At 42.3% G+C, this 12,890-nt stretch overlaps 1 protein-coding gene across 7 annotated transcripts in view; it reads left to right on the top strand.

Annotated features, from left to right (window-relative positions):
- RBMS1 (RNA binding motif single stranded interacting protein 1) overlaps positions 1–5,141 on the top strand; it is a 253,204-nt gene extending 248,063 nt beyond the window's left edge. For all 7 annotated transcript variants that reach the window (XM_066279069.1, XM_066279070.1, XM_066279074.1 and 4 more), the window contains 2 exons: positions 1,065–1,149; positions 2,486–5,141. In XM_066279069.1, the coding sequence (XP_066135166.1) occupies positions 1,065–1,142 (78 nt within the window). In that variant the 3' untranslated portion in view covers positions 1,143–1,149; positions 2,486–5,141. The remainder of the gene's footprint in view (positions 1–1,064; positions 1,150–2,485) is intronic.
- The last annotated feature ends 7,749 nt before the right edge of the window (positions 5,142–12,890 follow it).

Here is a 12,890-nt window from a genome sequence, read left to right on the forward strand (position 1 = left end):
TTGTTTCCCGTAAAATGGTGCTTACAGGCTAAAGATAAAGCTGGAGTCTCTAATCCTAGTACCAAAGATTATCTCAATAGTAATAATTACAAAAAGCAATCAGTTGTAATTAAGATACTTGAAAAAACTGGTGCTTCAAAACTTTTGATGGGGATGAGGAACAAACCACATCTGTTTCTATAGCTGCTGTTAGTATAGCTAAATAACTTTTAGTTATTATGGAAGATACTAATATGATACTGATAGGAGAGAAGTGAGGGATTTCAATTAAGATGGGACAAAATAGCGTTTTCCAGCAAAGTACCCTTAAAATTCCAAGGAAATTCACCAACCTAGTCAACCCCATCCTCTAAGCAGATCCCGTGAGTTCCGATCCCAGGTCAGCCCTAGGACTGTGGCTGGATATTGGGGGCGGACGGACAGGGCATTCTTGTTTTGTTTGCTTCAGATTGATTTAAATTTGAGCAATTATTGGCATTCTTAGTTATCAGAACCCCAAATCTCTTATCTGCAATTCTGAAACACACACACAAAAAAACATAAAAATAAAAATTCTCTTTGTAACCACTTTAGCAAAAAATCTTGACCTGCAGTGAAACCCAAGCTGAACTGACAACCTTTACACCACTCCCTGTGCATATTCATGTCTTCAGTGCAGACCTGGGAATGTGCTTGAGGCTGAGGTACAGCCCTCGACCCTACTGGGTATAGTCAGTGAGATACTGGCTTTGCATACCACATTTCAGATCCTAAAATCTGAAAAGACTGAATTCCAAGTCACATCTGACCCCAAGCGACAAGAGATTTGTTTAATAAATTGCAGTTGGGTTTGAGGAGACAACTCATAAATGTTGGAGTGGGGGGTTCTTTGGGGTCTATCAGATTTTTTAACTTCTCGGGGAAATTATCTTGAAAGTTCTTCATGACCTTAAGAAATGAGGTGGGGTTTTTTTTAAAGGACTTTTAAAGAGTGCATGTTTTGAAGGTGTTGGATTAAGTCAGACCTGGATAGCAGAGTTTGGATCTCCTGGCTCACATGTCTCATCTGTTCTGCTTTGTTGCAGGAGGCCAGTGGTCAGCAGCAGGTGGCTGTAGAGACGTCTAATGACCATTCTCCATATACCTTTCAACCCAATAAGTAACTGTGAGGTATGAGGAAAGGGAGTCCGTAACTGTAGGGCTCAGATCAAGAGAAGTCTGTGATTCTTTTATCAGAATGGAACTTAGAATAACAGATTTTGTCACATCGATGTAATCATGGCCAAGGAATTCAACATCACTAAAGTGTTAATATCAGTGATTTTTATGGACTTGCAGATTTAAGTATTCTATCCAAAAGGGGTTTATATTGAGGCTGAATATATATTTACTTTCCCTCCTTACCTCTCCCCCAAAATCTGTAACATATTAGAAAACACCAGGTACTGTTGAATACATTTGTCCTATAGTACACCTATAAGTACATGTATAAGGTCTACCAGAAAGTTCTGTCCGTTTTTGGAATAAGACAAAATACAAATTTTTCTTATTGTCAATAAACTTTATTAAATAATATAATTGCCATTATTATTAATGATTTCTTGCTAGTGTGAGGGCAATTTGTATATCCCATTTTTGAAAAATGTTTTATCTTTTGATACGAAAAATTGAACCAGTGCTTGTTTCATATCTTCTTCATTTTTGAATTTTTTGCCCTTCAAAAAATTTTGTAAGGACAGAAACAAGTGATAGTTGGAGGGTACTAAGTCCGGGGAATATGGTGGATGCGACAGACATGCTTCTGTAGCATTTCTTCCTTGTTGAAATTCGTAAAAATTACAGTGGCATAAATGAACTTTATCAGTAGCCATGGGTACACTATCGCTTCACACATAAGACTAACGTTAATTAACTTTGTTTAGTTAATTTGCTACATCAGTATGTATACATTAAGTGATAAAAATAGAGAGGCACACAGGCGCCAAATAAACATGTACTTACCTGTCGAAACTTGTGATAGAAATGGACAGAACTTTCCGCTAGACCTTATATTTTACATTTATGTTACTCTAAGGTTCACAAACTCAAGGAAATCCGGCCTAAGAGTCTATATATCTAGCATTGCAAGACTGGCAGTGTCTTGACTATGAAATTTAACATCAGTACCCCTAGATTGAATGGTTGCATTCCCAGCTCTCACTTGGACCACAAATCTCAAAATTTTTACTGTACCATGCAGATTGCAGTAAAACAAATAGCTCTGTGGAACTTGGGTTTCTCATTGTTCTGGCAAAAGTATGGTGTAGGTCCCAGGTTTCAAAGGTGGACTCAAAGCGTAGAAAGTGGCCCTCGGTTCCAGAGTTGCATTTATTATTGGTCCTCCACCAGTGAGGAGCACAGCCTTTTTTAAACATCTTTATCTTTAAAACAAATAAGAGATTTCAAAGCTCCGTGGCATATTATACCAAATGTACCAAAGCATTTGTCTCTTATTTTTCTCTTCCAGATGTACAGAAGGGTGTTCTTACATGAAGAAGGGTCTGAAAGCTGAACAATCATGGATTTTTCTGATCAATTGTGCTTTAGGAAATTATTGACAGTTTTGCACAGGTTCTTGAAAACGTTATTTATAATGAAATCAACTAAAACTATTTTTGCTATAAGTTCTATAAGGTGCATAAAACCCTTAAATTCATCTAGTAGCTGTTCCCCTGAACAGGTTTATTTTAGTAAAAAAAAACAAAAAAAAACAAAACAAAAACAAAAAATTTAAAAAAACAAAAGATTTTTATCAAATGGTTACAATGCAAAAAAAAAGAAAAAAGAAAAAAAAATAAAACTTCAATTTTCTGGGTATGCACAAAGACCATGAAGACTTATCCAAGTGCATGACCGGATTTTTGTGGTTTTGTTCATTTTGTGTTTAATTTGTGTTTTTTCCGCTGTATGAAATGGGCTTTCTGACGTTGAACTAGTCCGACTTCACCCACGGTGTTCTGTGCTTGCAGTGCGAGTGTTGCTGTAATTCAGTGTTGCCGTCAGTGTCTCTTTTCTTCGCTCTTCGTTTTTGTTTTTGTTTTCTTTCAACGTAGTGTGAAGTGTCTTATCCTTTTCTATGAATTCCAATTTGCCTTAACTCTTTTGATGCTGTAGCTGTTTCCGTAAAAGTTAGTTCAAACTAATGATGTAGAATGCTTTGACCAAATGAGCTGGTCTATTATGCCTTGTAAAACAGCAGCATAGGGCTTTTAAAAGGTAGTCAATAAAAGTTGCTGAAATTTTGGCTTTTTTAAATATGTAGTAGGTGTTTTTAATGATTTTTCACATAACGTGTAAGGTAGTGAAATGCAAGAAGGGAAAACCGTTTTGTGTGAAACACATTTTCTGACTGGGGAACTTTTAATAGGGTAAATTGTTTGTAAGGCTGTATGCCAACAGTTTCCTCTGATAGTTTGACTGATTTAGGATATCTGCTGTATGATGCAATGTAAAGTCTTTTTTGCCTTTTTTCAGGAGAAAAAAAAAACCTAACTTGATGTTCTAGATTTAGTGTAGGTAGTGTTGGGACTGGGGGTGCGGGGCGGGGGAGGGGGTCCCCGAATGTCTTGTCCTTCCTTTATACTAATGATAGTGCTTTAGAGTGAGAACTGTGCCCGAGATCTGGCAAACCGAAGCATGTTGCTGTCGCAACTAAATGGCAAAAGCTAAAAGTAAGGATTTGTCTTCAAACATAAGCTGAGATATGGATAGAAGCAAAATGATTGGCTACTAGCTCTCTCTCTCTCTCTCTCTCTCTCTCTCTATTACAAAAATTTGAGAAATAAAAATTACTTGGCACTTTTAAAGGTAACTTCACCAAAGACCGAAGAGCCAGTAACCAGTAGCTCCAACTTGTCTCAGCATCACATCTTCTGTGCTCTTTATTTTTGCCGGACCAGTTTGCGGTTAGGAGAATGTGCCTTTTTTGTACCTTTGCATTTAGGTTTTATAATTTTAATTGATGTATGGACACACACAAACAAACAAAAAAGCATGAAGGAAGATTTGGATCCAAGCAGTGCCACACTTTACATCATCACTACAAGTGTTCAGTGTAAATTGAAAAACCAATTTTGAAACTATGAAATTCCTGATTCATAAATATACACAGTTATTTCTATTTTAGTACATATAAGATGATTCACTGTACTTAAAGCTCTTTTATTAAGGTAATTGCATATGTTTGAAAAGCAGTGGTAAATTAAGTTGTCTTCCAAAACTGTGTACTTGTCTGGTCAACTGTGTGTGATCAGTTATCTACCTCAGAGTCTATTTTCCTTTGTGCTGGGACAGGTTGCTGGCCCTCCCTGTTTCCACAGACCAAATCCTCCTAGCTCAGGAGCTAGGGCTGAGCAGTTATTTCTTTCGAGTATTTTTTAGTTCTTAAATTTTATGCTTGTATTTGATTATAGATGTCAGTGACATTTCATAGTTTCAAAAGTCCTTGCTGCTCTGAGAAGTGTAGATTCTATTGAGAATTACGTAGTCATAAGAGAAATGTGTTTTTGTTTTTGTTTTTTTGTTTCCTTTTTTAAAGTTGTGGTATTATTGGTTCTATGCTCCCTGGAATATTCCTGCTTTGTGAAAGTCCAGACTGAACGCAGCACCCTCCTTGTACCTAGTACATTTCTACACCTGGGTCTCTCACTACTTGATATGTTTGCATTAGTTAAGACAGAAATTTGGTAGTTCGGTTAGAGGGGAGGGCAAATCTGCTGCTAGAAATGTCTGAACTAAGTGCCATACTCGTCTGAGTAAGATTTGGGAAACATAACCTCTGTACATAAGAAAAAAAAAATCAGTTAAACATCACATAGTAGACAGCCATTAAATTATAAAAAATTAATTTATGAAGAAAGACCTTTTGTACAGATTGAAAAAAAAAAGATTTTCATAGAGATATCTATATGATCAAGAGAGTTAATTTTTTATTTTGTTTTACTAGTGCCACAAACTTGCCAGTGGTAACTTATTTGTCCGGTTCAAGATAACTGTAGTTTTCTTTCCTTGACTTGTTGTTAAACGCCAAGAGACATTTTTGAACTGTACATCTGATCAGATTGTTAGCTTTTTCTGTTTTATTTCTTTTGAGAACCTTTGAATAAAAAACATCTGAAATTTTATTTTTCCTGTCAGTTTTTTAAGTAGATTAAATGTGTGTCAGAATTTTATTTGACCTTTCTTGAGCTCAATAGATTGGTTTGAAAGAGAGTTGAAACACATTTTAGATTCAATATGTACTTGAAATACATTTTCCTCAAATGAATTGGGAAGACACCTTGTCATGCCCTTCTTTTTGGTTATTGAAATCTGTGTACAGGGACGGAAACATCAACCATTAGCTCACCGCTTTTCATCTCAACAGAAGTGCACCTTTGGTCTGTTCTTGAAGGGCCCCCTCCTCCATCTTCCCTTCTCCCTCCTCCCTCCATGCCACCCTCCTGCCTGTGGCACAGTTTGTCATTGCCTAGCAAGGAGGACGGAGTACAAACTGTGTCCTGTCAAGCAAGCACACAGCAAGATGATCTTATGCATGCCTTGATGACCGCAGGCCTCTTTGGTGACCTGGTTTGGCTGTCCCAGTAAGAGGCCGTGGTGCCACATTCGTGGGGGAGAAAGAACTTCTCTTGCCCATACGGTGTGTTTTATGGGAAGCACTTAGAACAGGAAATGGACTCCTTTTAGCCCACGCGGATGAAGTGTTTTAGCCTAGCTGTAGTGTTCCTTTTTTTGCTGCCCGGTGGCTGTGTCTTGGTGGTGAAAGGAGTGGGCCAAAGGAATAGCCACACCCTCCATTTCTGTAGATCTGCCTCCCTGCAATGTGGATGGTAGAGTGGGAGTTAGATACATAGGGCTTAGAGCACTGGGCCTGCCAGAGCCGAGCTAGCCTGGTTCTCAGTGGCTCATTCAGAAGAGGACGCCCGGTCCTCTGGTAACCAGTGCTTCGGAGGCAGAGCTGTCAGGGCTGGTCCCAGCCTCACTGTCTCAGTGCTCCTTCAAGTGACTAGGACCAGCAACCAAAACACCTTTGGTTTTGTTTACCTCCTTTTTCTTGTATTTTAAGAAAGCTTCCAGTCTCTGGGGCCCTGGCACATCCAGTGGCTGCCTTTACATGGAAACTGATAAACACTTTTTCAAGATCACCTTTCTATGCAAAAGAGATGAGCAAATCTGCCTCATGATGGTTCAGAAGGAGCTCTCGCTCACACAGAAAGAGCAGCTGCCATGCATGCCCTTGGGGACAAACACCTTGCTAAGGCCATGGCCACGCAGGTCATCACCAGGAGCCAGGATTTTCCTGTTGTCTAAGAGGGGCTGAGATCACATCCAAGGTGGAATTGGTTTGGGAGGGACCTCTGGCAGTTGCTCCTTTGTGTTTGTATTCCCCCCCCCCCATATGGAACTAGGATAAGGTGCTGGGTGGATAGGGGAACCCCGTTTTCTCCCCACCAACCATGCCCTTCATGGGCATCGGCATCAGGTAAGTCCATTGGAGCCTGAATGCCACCTCTTCACTGTCACAGATACTGATTAAATGTCCACTGGGAGAAAGGTGGTGCCTCCCAGGCTGAGGGGGCCGCAAAAAAAGTTCCGGTCTGGTTGATATTCTCGTTGCACTGAACCGAAAAGGAAGAGAAGCAGCGCCCTTGGGCTACGATAATGGACTGTCACCTGCACCAGCACCACCCCCCAACCACCAAAGAGCTTCAGAAAATGGAAAATGGGTGAGGAGGGAAGAACACTCAGAGCCCAGGGTTTAAGAAAAGCCTTGCAGTTGATTCCTCTCAAACAGCAATGTGAGGAGATAACCACCGCTCAGTCACCTGAGAGCAGGCCGGTGCCTCCACCGGCGGCTCGTGCGGATGGTAGCAGGGAGTTGGGACCATGAGGGTGAGGGGTACTGGCTCAGCCGTGGCAGTGCCGTGTGTCCATCCGTCCGAGTGGGATAAACTCCCCGCCAGGCAGCAGAATTTCGACCCTGTGAAGTGGCTCCCGGGTGTCTCTCCAGTCTTGGTAGGGCCAGAAAGTGTAACTTAACTTCAGCCACTAGAGGGAGGATTTGTGTTTCTTCACCTTCTGCTGTGAGTGGGTTCTGGCCTTGAAGGGGGTGGCGGGGAGCACTGCTGGTGGATATTCGCTCTCCGAGCACTCACACCACTGGGGATCACAGGGTCTTGGATTGGAAGCTATTAGTAAGAACAGATTATCACCATTGCCCGATGCAGGCAGCTTTCTCTTCAAGACCGTTGTTGCTCACACTGTGGAGTGACTTAAACATGATTTTTAAGGCTCAAGGAAGCTTAAAGTTTTGTCAGACTTCATGACGGCGCATGAAAGCACTTAAACACATAACTTTAATGCTACTATTTTTTTAAATGTGACTGTGAGAGACAGATTTGATTTAGTTATTCCATTGCTCATTTACATAAGATCCAGGTCCTGTACCATACCTACTCTTGTGGTGTCTCCTGCCTTCTAGGGTCCCTGAAGTCACTATCTGCTTGAATGTCTCCAGTGACGGGCCCCACTTTCCACCTCACCTGGCATCCAGTATCTTTTTGGAACAGCTCTCAAACTTGTTTAAGGAAGGAGTCAAAATTGTGTCTATGTCATTTCTACTTAGCAGCCTTACTTCCGCCAACTGAGATGCTGCGGAGTAAGTCATGGCTATTCTTTAAAAGACAGTATAGTGAGGGGAAACTGACTGCCCGGAGATAAAGGGGTTAGCATGTGACTGGACAGGAGCAGCACAAGGGAGTTGGGGGGGGGGGGGGGAACTAGACTATATCCCAGTGTGGTTACATGGTCTGTGTGCTAAAAATTCACGAAACTGGACACCAAAGTCTTTGACTGTATGACCATTTATAAAATAACATTTTTTTCTTCTTAATGAGACAAGTTGGTCATTCCTCAAATGTGGAAGACTGCAGGCTCCACAGGTCTCTGGGTTGAACATGCCTGTAGCTTTAACTTCCTCATCAGCTCTGGCTTCACATTCTGCACTGGCAGCTTACCCTCCAGATGAAGCACAGGTAACAAGATAAAACCCAGAAAACTCGAGGAACAGCCTGAGCCTTCCCCTGTCTCCCAGCTCAGCCCATCCTTCTGTTACAGGGGAAATGGTCTCCTTTTTTACTTTTCAGACACACCACAGTTTTTAAAACTTGTTAAAATCCCTATGTCATTTTTGGCCCTGGCCGGTTGGCTCAGCGGTAGAGCGTCTGCCTGGCGTGTGGGAGTCCCGGGTTCGATTCCCGGCCAGGGCACACAGGAGAAGCGCCCATCTGCTTCTCCACCCCCCCCTCCTTCCTCTCTGTCTCTCTCTTCCCCTCCCGCAGCCAAGGTTCCATTGGAGCAAGGATGGCCTGGGCGCTGGGGATGGCTCCTTGGCCTCTGCCCCAGGTGCTAGAGTGGCTCTGGTCGTGACAGAGCGTCGCCCTGGAGGAGCAGAGCATCGCCCCCTGGTGGGCGTGCCGGGTGGATCCCGGTCGGGTGCATGCGGGAGTCTGTCTGACTGTCTCTCCCCGTTTCCAGCTTCAGAAAAATACAAAAAGAAAAAAAAATCCCTATGTCATTTTTATCTGTTGTCAGGATTAATTCCAGTAAAGACACGCAATGAGCTATGTAGTTACTTTAAATGAAGACATCTTAATGGCATGAAAAACAGGATAGAAAGTGAATGGAAAGTTCTGAGCATAGAACAGTAGATAAGATATGCTCCTAATATGAAACCATTTAAAAAATGAGAAGCTACTTCAAAATGCTTAGCTTTAGGTGGAAAAATTGTGGAAAGTTTGTATTTTCTCATTTATTTCCAAATTTTTTCAGTTTTCTGCAATGAAAACATTTTATAATCAGGAAAAAACATTTACTGAAGAATGTTGTCAGGTCATCCTGGTGTCATGCAAGTTGGTGTGATAATAGGTCCATTCAGCATGTTTGATTTGTTATTTGTATTTAAGAGATAATGCACCAGACATCAGAAGACAGAAAGAGGACATAATTTGGTTCCAATCCTCAAGGAACATTCTTATGGGGAGACATAAGTATGTAAGTGATAATATTGTAAGGAAAAGTAACAAAAGTAGGGGCTAAAGAAAGCTTTGGGAGTTCTGTGATGGGGCCAACACAACATGAACACACTCTCCTGAGAGCGCGTTTCCACATTACCCCAGTTCCTTCTTACCAGCCAGAAAGCCCTTCAAAACAGCCATTTTTCCGCACTGGTTGCTCGACCTTCTGAAAGGTGAACTAGCGCCTGACCTGTGGTGGCGCAGTGGATAAAGCGTCAACCTGGAAATGCTGAGGTCGCCGGTTCGAAACCCTGGGCTTGCTTGGTCAAGGCACATATGGGAGTTGATGCTTCCAGCTCCTCCCCCCTTCTCTCTCTCTTCTCTCTATCCCTCTCTGTCTCTCTCTCTCCTCTCTAAAAATGAATAAATAAAATAAAATTTAAAAAAAAAAAAAGGTGAACTAGCCAGGCAGACAAACGAAGTCTTTGGTAGATCTGGTCTTGCTGGAATGAGGCTTGGAGCAGATGTCCAAAGAGTTGATGCTCCTTTGTCACCACTGCTCTGAAAATAATGGAATGTGTGATCACCTTGTCTTGATTCAGTAAGCAAGGTGTTTGATGAAATAATGTCATATTCCCAATAGTCATTTTTACTTCTTTACCCTCAATCAAATGTTCTCCACATGCCAGATTGTGGATTTGCAAACACCAGTGTAGTTTTCTGACACACTCCACTCCATCTTAAAAACTCACATTTATTCCTTCCCAAAAGTCTCAACAGAAACCCTAGCAAATCCTCTCTCTGTGAGCCAAAGGCCTCCATAATCCTTCTAGTCGAACATCTATAATTTTGAGTTTCCTGGCAGCCAAGGTGAAAGGGGAGGAAGATACATGCATTTATTAAGTGAAGCAAAGTCTACCACATCCTCTGGAGAGATAAGACTGACAAGCTTTGTATATGGACTCCACTCAGAGGCACTGGGCAGTGTCCACTACATTTCCCTGCCAATACAATGACGCTCTCCCAAGGGCATTTCCATCAGGGACCTTCAGTGAAAGCCAAGGACAGCACACCAAAGCACCACATTGTCAGTTAAGTCTTTTCTCAGATGGTGTTCTGTGATGGACTTTCTCCCCGTCACTAAGCCCACTGCTGTGATTCTGAAGGACAACATCTGTTTTGCAACATCACAAATGCTCCAGATCCTCCTTTCACTTCCACATTCAGCCCCTCCAGTAAGAAAAGAGACGCAGCCATAAGTCACCCTGCTGCTTACCGAGCACTTCAGAGGGTGCTTAGGACACCGTCCAGTTTCTTGCATTTTCCTGGAAGCAGCGCCGTGGGGCGGTGATGGGCTGGCTGATTCAGGCAGGCACTCGCTCCTCTGTCGCAAGCTCTGTGAGTTAAGAATTAGGATCATGCCACTTTCCATTACCTAACACGGCAGCTTTACAAAGACTCTCAAAAATAATAACTTTTCCATCCAAGAATTCTTAAGAGGTGAGGAGAAAGCTTAGGGAACTCAGGGATATTTGAGGCGTAGCACTGTGTGGCTCACATTAACACAAAATTTCTCTTATTTCCACTTCAATAAATGTGAATTTTTACGACATATCTTTCTGTTTTCTCCTAAGGTGGTTGTGCCATTTTATTTATTTCTTAACTTAAAAAAATTTTTGAAACAAAAGTCGCAAGTACAGTAGAAAGAATTTTCATCCTGACTTATTTGAGAGCAAATTATTGACCCACTGCTCCATTATCCCCTTCAAACAAAGACCTTCCCCTGCATGACCACAATACAACCATCAAAATAAAGCAAGGAATGTTGTTACATTACTGCCATCTAATCCTCAGACATCAGTCAAGTTTCATCAGTTATTCCAGGAATGTCCTTTGTAGTAAAAAAAATCCAGTTCAAAATTCCGGCTTGCGTGTGGTTGTGTCTTTTTAGTTTCCTACATTCTGAAACCACTCTTCAGTTGTTACTTGATTTTCTTGACTTCGACACAATTGAAGAAGATCTAGCCCAGATATTGCAGAGCGTGCTCAGATTGGTTTGTTGGAAGTTTGCACTGGTCCTGCACCAGTGGCAGGAATATCACCAGAGTGGGGCTTGTTCTTGCTGCACTCCATCAGGAGGTGAAAGGCTTTGTCTCTACAGATGAGGTTCCCTTTGATCACTGAATTAAGGTAGTTGATGCTTGACTGGCATTTCACTAGAGTCACTCTTGAGCACTTTGCAGTTAAGTATTTTGTGGGGACGTGCTTTGCAACCACATAAATACCCTGAATTTCCTCAAACTTTGAATTTAGTCATTTCCTTATTTATATGAGTATGAGCCCAGGATTTCCTATTTTATTTAATGAGTTCTAGTCTTTTACAATTATTTGTTTTGATGCTCAAAGTGTCCCCAGTGTGGCCAGCGAGAGCCCAACAAGCCTGCTTCTGTGCATTTTTAAGACGTGTTTCCGTTATTCTTTAAGCGCGCCCTTGCATTCTGGCACCAGCAGATGTCCCAAGCTCATCTTGTACTTTTTGTCTGTCTCACTTCTGGATTCAGCTATTTCTCCAAAGTCCTGGTTCCTTTGAGTGAAGAATGAAATCTAAAAGGTAAGAGTTGGGCATGAGGTGTACTTTTGCTATCCAGACTCGCTGCATGAGGTGTACTTTTGCTATCCAGACTCGCTGCATGAGGTGTACTTTTGTATTGACATGTCACTGTTCTCAAGTCTTGCCAGCGAACAAGGTTAGGGAATGTGTGTGTGTGTGTGGGGGGGGGGTGCAAGTGTGCACACACAGTTACATTGATATTTTCTACATTATCTACAAACATTGCTTTGCTCATCCATACCTCTCATTCCAATCCAACACCACAGTGTCCATTTTCCCTTCCCCACATTTGTAATTCCCTTTTCTGACAACAAGAAACCTGGCTCCCTATATCTTTCAAATATTTTGTCCTTTGATCAGTTCCCTTGTACGTAACCAACCTCCCACTTATGACGTCACCATCTTGGCCAGGGGTCCCCAAACTTTTTACATGGGGGCCAGTTTACTGTCCCTCAGACCGTTGGAGGGCCGGACTATAAAAAAAAAAAACTATGAACAAATCCCCATGCACACTGCACATATTTTAAAGTAAAAAAACAAAACGGGAACAAATACAATGTTTAGAATAAATAACAAGTAAATTTAAATCAACAAACTGACCAGTATTTCTATGGGAACTATGGTCCTGCTTTTGGCTAATGAGATGATCAATGTCCAGTTCCATATTTGTCACTGCTAGCCGTAACAAGTGATAGGACGCACTTCCGGAGCCGTGACGCATACGTCCCACGTCACCGGAAGTAGTACTGTACGTGAGCGACACCGTACTTTACTCCTCTCACTGACCACCAATGAAAGAGGTGCCCCTTCTGGAAGTGTGGCGGGCCAGATAAATGGTCTCAGGGGGCCGCATGTGGCCCGCGGGCCGTAGTTTGGGGGCCCCTGATCTTGGCCATACAGCGGCCTTAGCCTCACTCCCTCTGACCAGGCTGTTGTGTGTGTGTGGGGGGGGGGGGCCTGGGGGAGGTGAGGAAGTCGGTTCTCTTCCTGCTCTGCCCAGAAGAAGACAGGACCGTATATCATGGAACAGGTGTCAGGTGTCATCCTGCCACAACAGGGTCAGTGCTTACCAAAGGAAGGGGCCTTTTGTGATGCCACAGATCTGCCACATACTTTGAGATGAAACATGATAGAAGATGTGAAACAGAGCAGGAATGCTGTGGAAGTAGGAAATCCAGAAAGGAGATACAGAGAAAAGGTGTGAGCAGGTGGAAGAAGACAAAAGGAAGTAGAAAAGAGAGACTTAG

The sequence above is a fragment of the Saccopteryx bilineata genome, chromosome 5 (assembly GCF_036850765.1).
Source record: "Saccopteryx bilineata isolate mSacBil1 chromosome 5, mSacBil1_pri_phased_curated, whole genome shotgun sequence".
Taxonomy (NCBI): Eukaryota; Metazoa; Chordata; class Mammalia; order Chiroptera; family Emballonuridae; genus Saccopteryx; species Saccopteryx bilineata.